This window comes from Glarea lozoyensis (assembly GCF_000409485.1).
Source record: "Glarea lozoyensis ATCC 20868 chromosome Unknown GLAREA15, whole genome shotgun sequence".
NCBI classification, from domain to species: Eukaryota; Fungi; Ascomycota; class Leotiomycetes; order Helotiales; family Helotiaceae; genus Glarea; species Glarea lozoyensis.
This window is the reverse complement of record NW_007360989.1, coordinates 1285538-1305005: the sequence shown is the minus strand read 5'-3', so window position 1 is coordinate 1305005 and position 19468 is coordinate 1285538. Positions and strand designations below refer to the sequence as shown.

At 47.5% G+C, this 19468-nt stretch overlaps 5 protein-coding genes across 5 annotated transcripts; all 5 read right to left on the bottom strand.

The window, feature by feature from the left end:
• Positions 1 to 461: 461 nt before the first annotated feature.
• On the bottom strand, positions 462 to 1784 carry GLAREA_06245 (uncharacterized protein; the record flags this gene model as incomplete). Its single annotated transcript, XM_008081659.1, has 1 exon — positions 462 to 1784. The coding sequence occupies one exon, from the start codon at positions 1782 to 1784 to the stop codon at positions 462 to 464; it is 1323 nt and encodes a 440-aa protein (XP_008079850.1).
• Positions 1785 to 3207: 1423 nt separating this feature from the next.
• Positions 3208 to 5013, bottom strand: GLAREA_06244 (uncharacterized protein; the record flags this gene model as incomplete). The annotated part of the gene is made up of 1 exon (XM_008081658.1): positions 3208 to 5013. One exon carries the CDS (start codon positions 5011 to 5013, stop codon positions 3208 to 3210), a length of 1806 nt encoding a protein of 601 aa, XP_008079849.1.
• A 1384-nt stretch (positions 5014 to 6397) lies between these two features.
• Positions 6398 to 6886, bottom strand: GLAREA_06243 (uncharacterized protein; the record flags this gene model as incomplete). The annotated part of the gene is made up of 1 exon (XM_008081657.1): positions 6398 to 6886. The coding sequence occupies one exon, from the start codon at positions 6884 to 6886 to the stop codon at positions 6398 to 6400; it is 489 nt and encodes a 162-aa protein (XP_008079848.1).
• A 3120-nt stretch (positions 6887 to 10006) lies between these two features.
• On the bottom strand, positions 10007 to 15817 carry GLAREA_06242 (Homeo; the record flags this gene model as incomplete). The annotated part of the gene is made up of 7 exons (XM_008081656.1): positions 10007 to 10113; positions 10181 to 11013; positions 11059 to 12066; positions 12134 to 12275; positions 12334 to 12538; positions 12588 to 15466; positions 15517 to 15817. 7 exons carry the CDS (start codon positions 15815 to 15817, stop codon positions 10007 to 10009), a joined length of 5475 nt encoding a protein of 1824 aa, XP_008079847.1.
• A 586-nt stretch (positions 15818 to 16403) lies between these two features.
• On the bottom strand, positions 16404 to 19151 carry GLAREA_06241 (C2H2 and C2HC zinc finger; the record flags this gene model as incomplete). Its single annotated transcript, XM_008081655.1, has 2 exons — positions 16404 to 16565; positions 16617 to 19151. 2 exons carry the CDS (start codon positions 19149 to 19151, stop codon positions 16404 to 16406), a joined length of 2697 nt encoding a protein of 898 aa, XP_008079846.1.
• Between the last annotated feature and the right edge of the window lie 317 nt (positions 19152 to 19468).

Below are 19468 nucleotides of genomic sequence, written 5' to 3'. Positions count from 1 at the left end.
GTGCTTGTAAATATCACAATATCGCATAAGTAGACGTGGGATGGGAGATGATTGCCATATACCAGAAGACGTTCAATGACCAGATATGTTCTATAAGAGTAATATTTTAACGGGCTTGAGAATTCGCCATTGAGACCCGATTTTGAGTTTTGATTTTGACACGGATGTAAAAAGAAACGGACGTAGAGAGCAAAATAAAGGAGTATGTAGCAAATGTTCATTTATTTACTATCTGTTACTCCATATGATCCCCAAATCAGACCACGATACAATCTTTGTACGCTACGCTATGCTATCATCTCATGTATCCATATCCACAATCCCATTTCCAGACATATCATCAATCCCTCATGTATACCACCAACTATCCCCATTCCCACGATCCCTCACTATCATACAGTCATCCCCTCCTCACTCCTTCCCATCCCTCCACATCACTCATCCCCCCCCAAACCTCACACTCACTCCAAACTATCCCTCCGTCCCCTCCTATAACCCCCACTCCTCTCCCCCTTCTCCCTCCCACCACCCTCCGCCCTCCTCCGCCGTCTCTCCTCCTTATACCCCTCACTCCCCGCCACACTACTACCCACCGTACTCGCCACCTCGCTCCCGCCTCCACTAACACTCAACCCGGGGATGACATGTCGATAACTCTTGGTACCGAGATCACTCTCTACACTCTCACTCCCAGCGTACTCGCCAGGAACCCTCTTCGTCGGACTCCTACTCTTCCTACGCTCTCTCTCGTCGCGTCTGGCCTCTCTTCTCTGCTCCCTCGCGAGATCTTCTTCAGAAACAACGGTACTCGCATCGTCACCGTGTTGGAAGCTGAAATCTCGGCGTTGGGCTGCTCGGCCTTTAGCTTGGAGTTTGGCGGCTTCGGCTTTGATGCGTTCGTCGTCGTGCTTGCGGGATGTGGTGGTGGTACGGCCGAAGAAACCAGTTGATTCTTTGGAGGTGGAGACGACCTTGCGGATGCCGCCTGTATAGGAATCATCCTTCTTCTTCTTTTTTGTTGGTGTGCGTTCTCTGTTGGCGAGAAGAGCATCTGAAGATGCGGTAGTGGAGTTCTCGCCCATACTTCCATCCCAAGCACTACCTTCGCTGACAGTATTCAATCCACCAACGCGGGCAGGTTTCTCATGACGATAAGCACGCATAGCATCGACGACACTGTGATCGACATCATCATCAAGCATCTCCGTAGTTTCAGTCATCTCAGAAGCCAAATCCCCGCCACGAAGACGTGCTTCCTTTGCGGCCTTCTTCTTATCCTTGCGCAGCTTCCAGCGACTTTTCTCAGTACTCTCAGTCGTCCCCGTAATCTCAGTAAATCCTCTACTCTCCTCATCAAAATCCTTATATCTCTCCGCTTTTCCACTCTTACTCTTCTTCTTCCGTCCACCCCAGATACTGCGTCCCTCTTTCTCGCCATGCACCACACTTCCACCACCAAGATCCGTAGATTCCGTGGCACCACTCAATGTCGTTCCATTCGGACCCTTCCGCCTGAGTACCGTACTCTTATAATCATCCCAGTCGTTCTCTTTAAAGACGAACCCGCCATTTTTGGCCCAGAAGAAGAACCAGATACCCGTGAGCACGAATCCGACACCGATGATGCCAAAGAGTGCGAATACGGCGTTGTTGGGGATGGATTCGAAGGGTGTGACGCCGTCCGCACCGGGAACGGGTTGAGGGTCTGCTCGGGCGATGAGTGTGGGTGTGGGAAGGGGGGCGCGGCGGAGGAGAGTTGTGAGGTAGGTTTTTAGAGGTGCCATGATGTATTTCGCTTCTCGTGAGCTTGAACTTTGTGAAAGCGACCTTAGTCAATCGTGACGGAACTCGTCACAATTCTCTTGATCGTGCCAATCTTTAAAGCGATATCAACAACGTCGGGAATAGCTCGTCGAGACAAGATAATTATCTTGATCTTAGTTTATCGTGATCTTGCTTTCATAAACGTCGTAAAGTTTGTATCGTGAGTATGAGAGAGAAAGAGAACTAGTCCAGATTCTGGACTAGAAATGCAACTTGGAGGTATGACGAAGGTGGTTGGGAGGTTTGAAAAAGGCGGGAGGCTGGTTTGTTTACTTTGCGCCCCACCCGTTTCCACCGCGACCAAAATTAAGCGAGGTTCACAATCACGTGGCTGTTTTCCACTTCTTGTTGCTTGACGGCCGTTACCTGGACATTAACATTGGGACCTTGTAATTATTACGAGTTTGAAATACCAAGCGTGGAAATGTAAAACAAGCAACCGTATCACACGGAATATTAACAGCGCCATTATACCTACACTTCTGTGACGACTCGATTTCCTAGACCGTCACCAATAAGATCAAAAATACATCATAGAGACTTCAAAAGTTAGGCAGAATGAGGCTTTGGAAATTAGGGTATCATAGTGCTCATTAACTATCTTCTTGCTTCCTAGAAACCTGCCAGATACCGCTCAATTAAGCCTATCAGCTCTGACATGCATCCCTCCACCTCCTCATCGATAAATCCAACATCCTCAGCGACATCCATCCACTGAGTCCCTAACAAGCCTCAGATTGATAATGACACTTCTCAAAAGCCATTCCACATCGTCATACATCTGATCATGCCATCCGCACATCCCATGTACAACCCATCTACCACATCCACACATCTTCCTCTCTCCCGCCATCTATGCATTACCGCAAAATCGCGAAACAAAGAATATCCCAATGTGCAAGATAGAATAGAAGTACATGGCCATTGCTAGCACTTCGTATGCAAGATCTTAGAATACCACCCAACCCATGCCATGAGCCCTAAATGAGAAATCCACCACTTATTCAAGCGATTCAATTTGCCCTGTCCCAATCCAAATGCTTTCAGAGAAATTCCAGCTCCTACAGATTCCCACCCGCTAGATAGGACAAAAGAAATTACAAAAGAGGTATCCGGTCATCAATCATACAATCGTTCCTTCATACAAGTCAATTCCAACGACAAAAGAAAAACTTCAAGCTTTAAAGCTCAGAACAAAATGTGCTTTTGGGGTATATATACTTTTCCCTCTTCTTCGCCCCTTTTTAAGAAGACCAAAAAAGTCGAAGGACAAGCCGCCCATGAATAAATGCACAAAAAATAAAACTGGGGTCATCCTACCCTAATCAATACGCTCGCTTGCAACCGAAGAATGGAACCACGAAAAGAAAAGTATTTTCCAGATCAAAAATAACCTTCCCCAACATATTTCGTCGCACGGGTATAAGAATGTTGTGAAGATATGCGGGATCGGCCGGCGGGTTGATCGACTCTGCTTCGTCGATCATCAATCTGTGCTTGGCCAGGGTATGGGCCATATTCCGAGATGGATCGATCACTCCCACCACGGTTGCCTCTCTGTTGTCTCTTGATCTCGATCTCTCCTCCATCAGGACAATCAATTTGAGCTCCACCGACATTAACGTGAGCTCTTCCTGTGACCTTGATCGTGACATTTTCATCGTCATTGCCACTTCCACTTCGAGTGGTTCGTGTTGTAGCAGATTTTCGATAATCGCTTTCATCGCGGCTAGCACTGCTTCTGCTGCTCCCACCATGATGTCTTCGTTGCTGTTTCTTCAATGCCTCTGCAGTCAATTGTGGAGTTGGTCCGCCAACATCATCCTGATAATGGGTCGCAGCGTTCATTTTGGCCTCCAAACCACTAGCTGCGGACGACGAGGTATGCCCTGAGGTAGCTGCGGAAGGACCGTAATAGCTAGACCTCCTCCGTCCTTGGTTGGATTGTGGCTCAAGAGTTACTCTACTCATCGAATCGGCAATGTCGTATGAAGCGGAATTACGATGAGATGCAGGTCGTCGAGTCCGGGAAGGTTCTCGCTCCTGGGGAGCGTCTGGAAGATCATATGTGACTGAATTCCGGTGTTTGCTGGTACGCCGAGTTCTCGGTGGGTCGTCACGAATAAGAGTCCTTCGCTCACCTCGATCATCTGGATATGACTCCGCAGGAGAGTGTTCCATTGAGTGTCGTAGCGATGATCGTCGTTCGGGTCGATCCGATGGGCGAGGTGGTGGTGGCATTCTATCGTAATCGGATTCATATGCTTGCTGGGATCTTCTGGATGGTTGTCTTATGCTGTTTCTTGGCCTTGCAATTACGCCCTCAGCCTGCGAGGCATAACCGTCATCGTGATAAAGACTATCGTAGGACATGGATTGTTCATGTGCTGTTGTATCGCGCATACCATATCCAGAGGCAGTTCTTGCGGGTGTGTCGAATCTGGATGATAACGGTCGAGCAGACATTGGTCTTTCCGGTGCCGATGAAGCTTGCGATCCAAAGTAGTCTGAGCCAGGAACTGAAGGAGCATGATATACCGGAGTACTATATTGATAGTTCTGGCCTTGAGCATACGGAGAAGGTGAATGCGACGGAGCAATTATCGTCGGAGGGTTATACGTTGGCGCTTGGGGTTGCGGTACATAATTTGCCCAAGCTGAACCTGACAACGGAGGACCAGCACCATACGAACCCGAATAGGCAGCATGATAACTTGTCGGTCTCGAAGGATACGGCGAGGTGAATGCTGTTTGTGCACGAGGACGAGCAATGGGTTGCGACATCGTCGGCTGGGTCATATGCGACACAAGTGGTGGTGCTGATGGTGTCGGCTGTGCTGGCTGAATGCCAAAATGTCGAGGCTGTTCCTCCTTCACTCTCGGAAAGTTCTGATTCTTGTGCGCCGACGGCGGTCTGGCCGACTTTCGCGGTGACTTGGGACTGGTGCTGGAGAATGAGCTTCGTCGATCGTGCTTTATCTCGCGCTCGGTGATGATTTCGACATTTTTCTCTGGCCTTCGCTCCGGAGCAAATTCGAGCTGTTTCCTCCGCTTAGAACTATCCTTTTCGGGTTCCCGCTGGGAGATCTTGGGTAGTTTCTTTGATGATCTTGCAGATTGTTTCGTTCCCTTGACTGCCTTTTTCTTTTCATCGTCGTAGTCGACCACGTAGGCGGGCTGCGGAGCCATGTTGCGATCGGATGCGTGGGGTGCGACGACAGGCTGGCATGCGTCAGGACCTGATGCGGAGCAAGTAATTGGATTTGCGCAATGCCAGGTGTCGACGGCGGGGTCGTGAGCGGTATTTGAGTGTTTACTCTCAGCGTCGCATCGGGTGGTCTAGCATGCGGATGTTGATGTTGCTGGGAGCGATGTGGTCTGGTGGTGGGATGGGCCGCGATTTAAAAAAAGATAGTATCGGGAGGAGAAGAGCAGCTCACAGACTTTTTGTTAGCGAGGGGCGAAGTGGGCTGCGAAGTGGGTGAAGGGAGGAGGGCGGATGGGATGGTGGAGGCTCGCGGAGGGACGAGGGTGGAAGGTGTGGATGCGAGAGGGTGAAGGAGGGCGAGTCGACTGGGCGACCGGCGACTGAGCAACGGAGTGACGCCAGGGAAGCAGCAAGCGAGGAAGCGAGAATGGAAAGGGATGCGGGCGCGGGACCACGGGCCTGTGTGTGTGTATGGATGGGTATGGCAACCTGAGAGGATCCAGCTGCCGGGATATTTTTTTTTTCTGTTATCGATAATGAGATAGAATACGGCGAAGCAATCACTGCCAGCTGCAGTGAGCCGGACAATCGTTACTCGCAACGGCCTTCCCACAAGGTTGGTCCTGGGAATAGGTCGAGTCGCTCGAGGATCGGGTACGTCTGGTGAGTGATCTGGTTAGGTCTTGACTATCCACCGTGCTGCGTATGGTATTGCAACAGCCGGGCGATACGACAATGGGAAAGACAGCGACACCGACAATGTCAATCAATTGCTGTCCACGCAGTCTGGCACTGGCCTTGACCGGATATGGTAGATGAGGTGGATGACCTGGGCGGGAGCAATGCAGCAATGGGCGGAGCCTCCTCTGGTGGAGTCCTGGATGAAGTTTGCTCTTGGATCGACCAGTCCTGGGCAGTCTGATCTTCTGGTGCGTCTATACCTTGGGGTGGGATGGGATGTGGTATGGATGTGTGGTATGGACTGTAATGTAATGTACGATTCAACACGAAGCAGTCAGAGACAAAACGGGCACCCTCGGGCGTGCTGAGCTGAGGTGAAGTGGTACTCGACGGAGAAGATGAGAGATGGAATCAAGAAACTTTTCTCTCTCCTGTCCTTTCCGCGCTGACGGTATTTTGCTTGTTGTGCTGTCCTTCAGCCTAATTGTCGTACGGGAGAGTGAGTTGGGTAGCAATGTCCTTATGAAGAGGTGGGTTCGTTAGGCACGGCGGTGTTGCATGGAAATGACTCTTCCAAGTCACGTCGGGAATTGAATAGAAGAGGAATCTAGAAAAGCAAAAGAGGGGGGACGAAGACGTTCGAATCTGGTCGAAGGGGAAGAAACAAATAATTGTTCAAGCTAGCTAGCTGGTGGTTGATTTGACGTTTGCTGTCCTGCAAGCGACTGTCTGGGGAAAGGAGGGAGCAGACGAAATCGCGAAGCGAGACTGGCTGCTGGTTGCGCCTTCGAAGCTGCCACTATGACGGAAAAATAGCAACAACGTCAGGATGACTGGCAATGCTTGAACCGCACCGCTCGCAGCAGCGACTCCGTGTTTCCTTTCCACAGACCGAGAATCGAGCATCTCACTGGCAGGGAAACGGAGCAGACGTCTTGCCGATGCAGCGCCAGCAGCAACTCGATCCGTCTCATCGGCGACCGGTAGATGGTGCAGCCACGCATACATAGCCAGGTAGATGAATCTACGCCATGAAGAGTACAAAGATATGTGGCAGTCTTGCAAACAGGAAGAATGACTCCTTCCAAGCTTCCAATTTACGTATGCTTCTTTTGCTGCTGCTTGATGCCTTCTGCCTTTTCCTGCCTCTGCTCGCAAGCGGGGAAGAATCATCGGCAAAGCAGAGAATCGAATACTGTCTACAGTACGAGCTAGAGCGGCATGGATAACCTCCTAAGCCTCTCTTTGTCGTCAATTCATAGGTCAACGAAATCACTCTTGCATCTCTCTTGACGCCATCTTGTACGCTTTAACATAGGAGGCTCATGCATTCGAGATGAAGGGACCAAACGACATCCAGTGTGCGAACTTGCCTACGAACTGGTCTCATCTTCAGCTCGCGGATTCGTCGTTCATGGCTGTTGTGTATCGAGTGCTTACGCCGGCGCGCAGCCAGCCGGCATTTTATACCCTCCATCAGATCTGATATACCAGTTCCCTATTTGCAAGCAGGACTATTATTCCATCCCGTGTTTCAGGCGACCTTATCATGAGGATGGAATCCGACGGATATGGACTCGGGTCATCATCGCACATCATCGGGGTCGTGGGATGTGGAACTCTCTGGATGGACTGAAATGGATGAAAACAAAGTATATCCTCATTTAAATCCAAACTTAGCACTTATCGGAGGTCGGCCACTTCCAACTACGATCTTACACAGTCGTACCATCGATGACCATCCAAGGCATCTCCGACCAGACCACAAGAAGGATCGCAATTCCACCGCATCACCTGCAACTCGCCCACGACTCGAGTCCAGCACACAGGAAACATCGCAAAGAAGCCATACAAAGTCTCCATCGAGTCATCTCTGTGGAATACGAAGTCGACGCTGTGTTTCTCCCTCCGAATCCTTCGAAAGTCCCGTGCGCCAATCACGTCAAGCGAATGATTATGCATACTTGGCGTAGCTATTACGCTGGTGACGAAGTATTATGCATTATATGCAGACCATCCAAAATATGCAGACGAACACCACCATTATCCCTGTCCGGCCTCACGATAGTGTCGTCGACGACAAACCATCGCCATGAATACTGGATCAGTGAAAGACTCGTGAGAGAAATTCGACGCGTCACACCTGCTGTCGTCCGACCTTTGTCCTGTCTGTTGCCGACCGAGATGGCAAGATTGGGACAATGGAAAAAATGATGCATTAGTACCACCTCCCTGATGGAAGTGGGGTAACAAAAGCTTCACAGGGCTGAAGAATCAAACATCCGCGATTCCTCGATACTCCGTATCATTCCACTCATCACTCATCAAAGTGGGGACAACACTCAATCAAAACCAACATCTCTAGCTCGAAAATCAAACATGATTGCGCTATATACCACATCAACGACTCAACATCAAATGATCTTCCCGTTCAGCACACCCTCAAAAGGCTCTCTTCACCGCCTTTTGATATGAGTTCTTGATTCCGCCACCATTCCGTCTTTCTGGTCCTTCTTTGCTTCTTCGCGGGCTGCGAGACCAGAGTATCGGGAATTGGCCAAAGATCTGTTTGGCTGGCCTCAAATGTGGAGTGTATCACGAGTCGATCTTCTTGTTCGGCTTCGGCCTCGACTTCGCGGTTTTGTTTCGCCCCCAATGCTGCGACAGACCATTTTGAGAGAGTGTTGATAGTGGTTGAAGGCGCATAGGCTTGGCTCACGCCCGGTTTGTATGGGGTTTGGATGGAGTGGAGGTTTGTGTATGCAGATAGCCGGGAGGCGGAGGCGGGGTAGAGGTGTGGTGTTGATTGTTTGAGGCGGGGTTGGTTTGGGAGGGTGGTGTAAGGGGACGGAAGGGTGTCATGTGATGGTATAGGTAGGATACTCGAGTGCACCCTCGAAGGAAGGGGAACGAATAAAGGTAGATGAGGAGAGGCGAGGAGCAATTATATCATGTGATGATTTACAGAACGGTATACCTCGCGATACCTAGGTAGGGATGACAAAGGTGAGTACGACGAAGATCAGAGGGTCATTGACATCAACAGGTAGCCAAAAATATATTAAGTCCCATTTCATCGCAACCAAATACCTATACCACTCTTATATAAAAGCATCAAATACCATCCTCTACCCTATGCATCCTAAACCCACCTACAAGTATCACACCATCCCATTTCACTCCTACAGTAAATCACATCCTAGTTATAAGCATTATGACCTTACATTCAAGAACATACTCAGCGGTCCTGGCCTATTCTTAGTATAAAAGAAGTATACCTTCCTCATCAAAATCCTCCTTCCCATTCCACGAAGCCTTTTCCGAGGAAGTAAGAGATTACATTTTCGTAAAGAACATCTAGAGAGACACCTCAATTTCCAATTAATACGATGTCCCTTTATTTCTAAACCAGTCGTCCTTCCTAACAACTATACCCTTCCAATCATATAACTCCCCGTCTCCTCCCCACATACTTACATCGAGGTTTACTATACCATTGAATATCGATAGTAAATCAAGCAATCACTTTACCAAATAATGTACACTTCCATCCTACAAAGATCACTACCGTAAGAAGTTCCTTCAGCGCTCACAGTCATAGGTCACCCAAATCCACATCTAATAACGGGATTCTGATATCGACGGAGATGTTGAAATCCTACCGGGGTGAGCTACGGTTATGCTACTTACAAATCCTCTTAACATTGGGAAGTTCAGTGGTAATTTTGGGTCTATCGTCAATATCATAGGATTTTAAAGGTCTATGTGATGACGAATATCTGATTTCAAACAAATCAGAACAACTCCAAGGTAACTCCAAGGTATCCAAAACTCCAACTCCTTAAACGTAATTGGAAAATATCATAATTCTTGAAATAAGTTCCAAGCGCCAGATATAACAATAACAAATCCCGTTCCCAAATCATCTCACTGAAGTTTTGATGTGATCGTAAAAGCAAACTCCCAACTCCTCGTCCCAATCTCCCTCAAACTGGTTGGCGATGCCCGATAAACCCTTCCTCCTGAACTCCAAGACGCCCTGAACCAGCAAAACCACTCCCAATCCTTCCATCCAAATCTCTGATTGTTAAAAAGAGTGGTTCAAAAAAAAATCGGTGTTTTTTTTTATGGTTTATTTAAAGCTGAAAGGATATCAAAGAGTGTGGTGATGTTCCGTAAAAAGGAAATGATGTAGTAAGAAAGAAGCGTCGGGATCGTCGATTAAGGAAAATAAGAAAGATTTTTGCTTGCTGATGAGAGAGATGTGAGATGATTGCTGAAAGATCGGTAGATTTAAAGCGTGACATAAATGCTGAAATGGCAGTAAGTGTAAGGCTCGATGGATGTGATTTGTTGCGATGATGCTTGAAGGTCGTGGATCTTGCTGGGACGCAGGATGTCTTTTGAAGATATTAGCGCGGTTGAACGACACTTCAGCATTGCTAGTATGCGTTGATGCCACATGACGCTTCCATTCGTATATGGTGCTGAAGGTAGTGGGATAGTCTGCGTGTTTGCATGAGCAAGGAAGCCAGACTGAGGGTTGAGATCTTGATGAGGAGCTGAGGATATTGTAGTTGTATGATGCACGATTGATCGTGTAATGCAAGGCGGAGTCTTTGATCGTGTAGTTGATCTTGATACGGTGGTAGTGCTCAGCTGGTGTAGCGGTAGGTGGTGATAGGATATTATAGTACGCGCCATGCTGATCTTTCAAATGCCGGGGAATATCGTTCTTGGTACTGCTGCCTGATTCAAAAAAAAGCAGTCGCTGCATAGATTTTCGCGTTCGTGTCTTTGACTTTACGTTATCGATGGTATCTGAAAAAGTGCTTTCCAAAGTGGTCGTCTTGCCGTTGCGACTCTCCATGAATGTAGCCTGCCGTGGGGCTCTTCCAGGTTTGAGCACCACGAATCTCCTAGGCTTGGTATAGACCGTGTCACTGGATTTGATACAACTTCCGAGCACTCGGTTGACACCTTTGTTGGCCGAGGGTTCAGACCATAGAACCTTGAAGACACTGCCAGGTTTGAAGATCTTTTCGAATCTTTCTTTTCGATCATTGCAACTTGAGTTCTCCGAGTTATGGTGTAGAATATTCAGGGGGCTTTGGTCTTGCAACTCTTGATGATTTCGATTAGGATCGTCGCCATGAGCACCATGATAGCCAATAGGTGATGAGAACTCCTCTATTACTTTCGCAGAGTCTGTTGGATGGTTGGTGTAGGGGATAGTGTGATCACTCGAATTTAGTCCAGTCATGCGACCCATGATTTCCCATCTTGATGTCGGAATAGAACTATCACCGTCAGCAAGATAACGTCGCAAATTTAGGATGACTTACGTGCAGCTGTAGCCACCTGCATTTGTTTTCGAGCCAAAATTTCGAGCCCGTCCACGTTGATGGGTTCGATATCCATGCACTTTCATAAGGTCATCAAAAACATGATTGATGTTGGCCCAGTAATCCTTGTAACCGCCTTCATAATTGTCCAGAGAGTTTGCGTCAATAATAACTGGACTGACAAATCCGGGAGAAGATCCGGTATAGGGTTGTGTTATATTATTCCAGGTTTCCGGTTGTTGTTGGTAGATTTCCACTTCTTCCAAACTTTTAAAACTTTCTCGAAAACATTCTGGTGGCGAAAACCAAGGAGTAAAACAAAAACCCCGTTGTGGCTCATTAGTAGCTGGAATCGTGGAATGCACATACTCCCTCGGGAAGGTCCACCAAATGTATCCGGGTTCAGTGTCACAACCAGGAGTTCTTCTTCGCTTCGAGATAGAAGGATTATCTACACCCGAGAGTCTTCTTGAGGCAGGGTATTGAGCAGAATTGTAGACTTTCCCAAGATGATTCTGCAACATATATCCTTGATTTGGTGTTTGGTTCGAAGTCTTGAATTGAATGCGCTCGAATGTTTGCTTGACGAGAGGTTTGGTGACTCTAGTCAGTAGCCTGGCTATGTCCTTGCTGATGAAGGTGCTGTTAGATCCCGTATCAAAGCACATTGGGCTGATAGAACCATGGCCATTTGGATGGAAGATGATATTCTCTGGCTTCAGATCTCCATGTCGTTGATCCGGATTCCTAGCAGAAGAAGTCGTAGCGCCATGTAGAGCTTTCAAAGCAACATAGAGATTAAACATCTGTGAAGCCATGAAGGATACTGCCCCAAAATCTGTTGTTAGTGCGGAGTTCCGGCTACTACAAACCAAACAGAAGTTCCTCTTGACGGCAGAGCCATCTTGTTCTAAACAGGCTATGCATCGGCGTCTCTGTATATCACCTCGCGGGACTATTTTGTGACTAGCGGGGTACGCGATCCGCCTCAGCTTCAAGGCTATCAACCTGTTGGGACAGTTAGAAACTCAGCGTGGATGGTAATGTAGTAATTAAGATATTATAAATAACTTACCCGCCCGTTGACGTTCCGCCGATCATATCAAAGTATTCGCTAAGACGAGGTGTTAATTCGTCCGACGGAGCTGCACCTTGCACCGCTCTGGTTATGGAGTCCGCTATGATGAGAGAAGCCAAACCTGTGACATCTCCACCATCTTCATGTTAAATGGTTAGCGGGGGCTTTGGGGGATTTAAGTTAGACTTGATGCTTACCTAGTGAGCTGAACCTTTGATTGACTGGAGAAATTTGTTCGGGTTGGGGTAATATAGCACTCGACGAACAAGCAGTGTCGATATCCAAGCTAGGTCCAGATATCCTTAAATGGTGATTGATTCTTCCTGGTGCAAAAGACTTCGGTCTACCATTGAAAAAATAAGACCCGATTCCTTGGGCAGAATTGGTTGCACGCCAGTCGTTCTACATGTGTCAACCAAATGAAAATAAATGCAGAGTTGGGATGACTCACCTTTCCTCCTTCGTACCTCAACAATTCTCCAGTGTGCCCTTCAGCATAAATATCCTTCGAAGCAAACATGTTGTTCCGTTCGGGAGATTCGGAATGATCGACATTGAAGTTGATCTCACCTAGCTGAAGCTCATTCTCGCCATTCAACCATGGGGGACGGTTGTAATTGCCTTCATCATGGTCATATCTGAGTACTGTATCCTTGTCATATTGTCTTGCAAAGCCCTTAGTGTGACAGTTACAGGTAGGGGTTGAAAACTTTGCCGGACGTTCGTTGTGCTGGGTCAACACATGCGTTGTCAAGTCCTTCAAAATCTTGCCACATGCAGGGCAAGTCGATTGTTCTTTCAATTTTGATTCCTCGCCGTTGCAGTTATTTTTGCCAGCATGTCCTGCTTCTAGGTAAGCGATATATGTCTCCACTGCTCTTCTTCTCTTTTCAATAGAGATTTGGGGAGTCCGAGGATACTTTAACAGACTGCTGGTTTTCCGATTGATGTCATCCGAGGAGGTGTAGCGTCTTTGTGCCGGTCTGTACGGCTGGCGTTTATGTTGTCGCTGCTTCACTGCATGACCGCCATAGTTCGATGGACGAGAAGATCTAGAAGAGAAAATGGAAGGGGGAGCGAAATAAGTGATATCCCTGGCAGCAGATTGAGTGGATATGTTCTCGACTGCATGTTGGGAGAAGACATTCTCCGTTCCGATCCTGTCTTCGTTCAGGAATCGACGCATCTGGTAGGACACGGCTGATGACGCAGGCGGAGAGTAAGGTTGATATTCCACATTAATATATGCGTCTGCTGAGAGACGGGGAGACCGGGTCAGTTCAGACTTCGAAATTTGCTCGTCGGGAATGTAGCACAAAGCTGAAGTGGTAAAATGATTTTTCGTATGCCAGGTCATTGATGAATTATTGGGATATCGTGACTGCTGTTCTTTTAAGGATCGTTGCAGAATGCACTCCTTGAAATCTCCTGTAAATGTCGTTGTCTCGCTGGAAGCTTCTTCAGTCACATCTATCCCGCCGGTAGAGGTCGAAGATTTGAGACTTTGAAGGTAACGCTCCCGACATTGCTTCGCCGATCGAGTTTTTAGCTGTTGTGAAATTTGTACCCAGTTTCTTCCTCCTGGATGTACCTCCTCAGCAAGCTCAAGAAGGCCAGCGTCCTCATTTTGAGTCCAGGGTCCTCTTCTGTAGGTTCCGTTAAAGTCAATTTCAAGTTTCCAGACGGATAGCTTTTTGGGAATTGTTTGACTTTTGTGATGAGACAGAATTGTGTCAAACATTTCACTCGATATGGGATTTCCTTCCCACATGGAGTCAAGTTTATTAGAACCTGTGTTGATCTCTTTGAGGGATCCTTCGGGGTCGAGTAGCAGGCTGGATCTAAGTCGTGTCTTTGATAGATCTTCCACAAGTCGATCAATCGATTCCTTTTCTGCTTCATCTTCCGCAAGCCCGTCGCTGCTTTCGTCACAAAGATCAGATGATTGACCGGCGCCCGATTTTGATGTCGAACTGCTAGAACTACCCTTTGAGGTAGATTTGGTGGATGACTTCCCAGCACGTTGCTTAGTAGACTTTCCAGAAGTCTTGGGTCCTTTGCTTGGGGGTTTCCCGCCAGTGTGGCTATCGTCATCTTCGTCATCACTCTCATCGTCCTGACCACGGTCAGCCTTTGGCCAAGTCTCGCCCCTCTTATAGTGCCAGAGAATGTGTTTGTTTCGCTCTTCCAGAGTTGTGAAGATAACGTCGCAGAGTTTGCATTCCCTTGGCCAATTATTGTTGAGGAAGTACTTGCAACCATTCACACCAGCGTTTGCATCCTTTCTAGTATATCCGTGTTTCTCAACGAGATGCTTGGTAAGATGATAAGTTCTTGTAAAAGTAGCTTTGGAAGGTTGATTGACCAAAGCCGGCAAGCAGCGGCGATAGTGATCCTCGAGGCTTTCTTGCATCGTGAATGGGCTGCTGCAGAGTTGACAGACCGAAGGTCCTGATAGATAATCCGGGCAAAGACAAGATACACACATGTAGCGCTCTTGGTTGTAATGACCCTTGTTCTTTTCGTGTCTCTGAAACTCCGAAGCGTTATGCGAGATTTTGTTGCATCCTTCAAGAGTGCAATGATATTGCGGTTTTGATACTGTGATGCCCTCAGACAAGTCATCCGCGATTGCAGCATCAGAATCCTGTGAGGAATCAATTGGCTGGTCGTCCAGAATAGCAGACGAAGAAATCGAAGTAGCATCAGTTTGGGACTCATTGTCTGATGACTCGCTGGTAGTGTTTGAGTTGAAGGACGAGGTTGTATCGCTTATGGAACGACCATCTTCAGCATCGTCAAAATCCTCTCCATACAGCATTGCTTCATGATGCAATTGTCGAAGCTTCTTGAAGGTCGGGGAAGATAGATAGCTTGCGAACAACTGTTTCAAGCCAGTTTTTCTAGTTGCTGAGCTTTTGTGGTTCTTGTTCTTGTGGGACGTGATGGGTCTATGGGTAGAGCCAGGACGCTTTGTAGCTGATTGGCTAGACAGCCTTGTCACCTTTGGCGCGAACGTGTTCATGCCGTTTTCAGAAGTTGAACGTCCAGCAGGTTTTCTTTTTTGCATGCTTCCCTGTAAAGCATTGCTGTTAGTATTCGATATGGGCATCGTAGTGCCTTGTTGAATACCCGCGCTATCGAACTTCGGTTTGGAGAACAAAGGTTGACGATTACTGAGAACATAGGGAACTAAGAGGTTCTGGCTTGCTGGTAGGCCATAGAGAGTGGAGACAGAGCCATCAATAGTTTGGAAGTCATCTGATTCGCTAAACATTTGTGGATGGCCTATTTTCAACGCCCCTGAATGGAGAGGGTATCTATCATTGACTTCACAGATTAGTGTCAATTGCATGTGTAGTTCGTGAAGATCTACTCACAGTTTAAATTTGAAGAGCTGTTCCTATGGTCGGTTGCATTGTTGAAAACAGCTGCACCACTCGGCATACCGGTATTGTAAGCAAGGTAAGTTGGAAGCATAGAGTCTTCAACGGCCATAGCTGCGGGAGGCTGCAGCCTATACGGAGCAGTCAAAGACCCCAAAACGGACTTGCTATGCAACCCCATGTGACTAGTGGGGTAACGTGTGTTAGGATTGAATGAATTGGCAGACCAAATGTCGGCCTCCGGGGCAGCAGGACCAGGTGGCCGTGTCCAGTCGTCGATTGTCTCCCCGTTCATATCGTAAAACAGTTGTCAATCTTGATCACCAACTCTATGTGGGACAAGCAGTGACTGCACGCCGATTGTGCTTTGCGTGAGAGATGTTCCAAAATGATTGAGTGTAGAGAGGACGATGAGCGGGAGTTCTACCCGTTTTCACTCGCCGGGTTACAATGATTTATCGGGCTGCAGTGGACCTGTGAGGGCGACAATACTTGGTGTGGCTGAGGGCGAGAATATTGAATCCGAGAAAGCGCAGCTCTCTTGCTGAGGGCGTGCAGGAGGTTACATGGGTATTGGTGTGATTGGGTGGTGAGTGTGAGAGGGCAAGCTCACCGAGATCCCTGCGTCCTATTGGCGAGAAGTCCAATTGTCTCATAAGCAAATGTGTAACAAAGAAAAAGTCACGTTCTGACAGCTGTCAAATAAGTTTGAGACTGTAAACATGTTGCTTAGATAAATCGTATTAGTTTCGTTGAACAAAAAACCCCCCATTGCCGCCGGCCCCCATTGCAATAATGATCGTTTAAACCGGTCAGTTTACGAACGTATCTATATTCCATCAAACTTCTTGAATTCGTTCCTAATCTTACATTTCTTACCACTACGAACTGTGCACAAAATCGTAAGGGCGGCGTGTTTCTGACATGTTGTGAGATTTCATCAGATCTGGAAACAGAGAAGACTGTAGACTCTTATGTGAGATGTACAACGGACTTTTGGGTTTGCATGTTGCCTGAAAAAGTGTTGCGATCTTTGCGTTCGTCTGCAGGACCATATTAGCAAAGTCACGCAAGACTGTAATGGCATCACTTACAGAGAACAGTCTCGAGTCTGACTTCTTCAAATATTGAAGTCTTCGCTTCAAACTTTCTTTTTCAAGTAACGTCTGCAGCCACTGCTCGGTGCAAAAGTGTTGTGCAGCCTCCAACTCAAAAAATACGCCGAGGGCTTTTGTGGTGAGCTTCCGACCGAAGGATCTCTTATAAAGTGTCAAGAAATCGACAAATTTTTGAGTCGATGCTCTGTACGGATGGGCAGCGGAAACCTTATCTACTGCTGGCGTTGTAAAAGGTCTAGATCGTGATTTCATCGTGTATAAGTGGAATAAAGCCTGTAGACTTTGAAGATCCTGTGTCTCGTTTTTAGCATCAATTTTCTCCCAGGCCTGATCTAGAGTCCATTCGAGGTGTACGACATCCGCTTCCTGCCATGCGGCAATGACCAGATATGAACAGTCAATGGTGGGTGACGGCGACATGGCGGCCCCTTCTTCTCTCCACCAACTGTCATAGACGTGGAAAACTGTCGGATTATCTTTCGGAGAAAAGTGTATCGCTTGAAGTGCGATGTCCCAGAAATTATCTTTCACGTCTTGCTTGATACTCGAGGAGAACCAGAACACCCCGTTTGGCAAGGCACGAACATTTTGGGCAATGTACTCAATGGCCGCTGTCAGCTGTTCCAGTTTGAGAGTGGCCTTCAATCGTACCGTTCGTTTGACTGACCGCCGGATTCGGCGTGATGATGACCGAGGTAATGGCGGTGGTATGAAGTCGTCGAAGTCAGACACGTCCGACCAATTCCATCCATTGCGTACTCCTTCATCTGCATCTCTCAAGTACCTATTGAGCATGAACAAGCGATTCCAGTTGATACAATCGCTGGGTGAGTCTAATTGCTTCTGCGATACTTTCGGCTTCGAGCTAGGGTATCCGGGATAGCACGCAATTGATTTTGCATTGAAATTATGTGGGTTATAGAGACGGTGGAATTGAGAAGAACGTGGGGTACCGCTCTTAGCAGAATGGAAGTTCGAGCTTGAATTCGCATCAAAACTGTTGTCGGATGCGGTCCGTCCTCGCATTATGGGCTGCGCACTTGACGAAGCTGTATCTTGGACATTACTCCTTATACGCTTCCGTGGTGGGCCATTATTGTCATTATCATCCTCGTCGTTGTCTTCGTCGCTTTCATCATCTTTTCGATGATGGTCCGGACCAGGAGGTCGATCCTCTCCCCTCTGGTAGTGTTTTGCGATATGCTTCATTCGCTCTTTCCAGTTCGTAAACGAAACATTGCATAGGTGGCACTGTCGTGGCCAGTTATTGGTCAAAGAGTACTTCCAATTCCCAGAAAGCTCGTTCGCTCTCACCATCCCAACATTGTGTTGCCGTCGAAGATGACTGTTGAGGTGATATTTTCTGGTGAAAGTGTACTTGGGATTATCTTGGTCTGGGAGACAGAGCCTGTAATGAGCTTCAACATCTTCTGTCCTGCAGAATCTATGACGACATATTTCACAAAATGTATTATCTGTGGGAACGCCCTCTGGAATGAGGCATTGTAAGCACATGTATCTTTCCTGAGGGTAATGGTCTTGATTCTCTTCGTGTCGCTTCCAATCGGAGTAAGCGCTGAAGTTTTGTTTGCAGCTCTTGAACGTACAGGCAAATCGTGGTTTTGTGTCCTGATCAGGCTCACGCGTCGTTCTGTTCCAGTTATCGTGACCGTCACTAGTATAGACAGCGGGGTTTTCGCAGCCGTTCGATGAGTTCGAACCATGATCGCTGTACATATTGATATCCGATATATCTGATCCGGTAACGGACTCTTGTGAAGCTGAAGGGGTTCTCAGAATAGATGTGTTCTCCACACTCATGTGCATCTCTCCATAGGACATCGCTTCATCCATCAGCAGTTTGAATCCTTTAAACGAAGGTGCATTTGAATATGCTTTGAAGGCCTTCTCTAATGTATTCATTTTTGGATGTTGTATGATCTTGCTTCTAGCTTTTCGAATTTTAATCGGGTTGTTGATGGATTCACCAGACGCCCCAGCCTTGGTTTTTGCACTCTTCCCACATCTTGGTAAGGCATTCCTTCCATTTCTCTTCTGCAAAGAAGCTTCCAGTCCTGGTTGCTCTCCCAAGTCCAGCTGTGAGGAGTCATTATTTGTTGATATGGTACCAAAGGCAACAGGATAAGTGGTGAAACAGTCAGATTCTGTGAAGGAAGACTCTGATATATAATCGATTTCTGTCGACGTTTGCGGAAAATAACCTCCAGTAAAATGAGTTGTGTCGTAAACCGATGGATTTGGTGGCAGAACCGTTGGCCAAAGTGACTCATCAGTAGAGGTAGTTGATTCAAATGTCGGCGCGTGGAATTGGTTTTCTTCAGGAAAATTCAATAAGTGTGCACCTGGTATCATAGTGCTATGTTCAAAAGGATCTTGAATTTGGATGTTTTGAATAGGGACTTTTGTTGTTGTCAGAAGCAGGGGGTTCACATGGAGCGGGTCGATCATCTGATCTTGCTCTGCTGCCTGAACGGTCCAGCTTCCACCCATATCCAAGGATATATTGACCCGTTATGGCTTGATATCGCGAGTATTGAAACTTGAGAGTTTACTTGTAGTTCGGCTGGAATTCTCAGAAAAAGTATACGAAGCACCAGGAGGTGGTTGAGAAGGCGAGGCCCTGGCTTCATTTAGCAGCCTGAGCAGGCTCGAGGGCACCGAAAAGCAGATAAATATCGGAATAAAGTTCGAGGGCGGCGGCGAGGGCGTGCATGACCTTGGTGGCGCTGAGCCAATAATAGCTGACAGCTTGTACTTCCTCACCAAGACCCTAGTCAGCCGCCTATTGGCTGAGGCATCTCAATGGG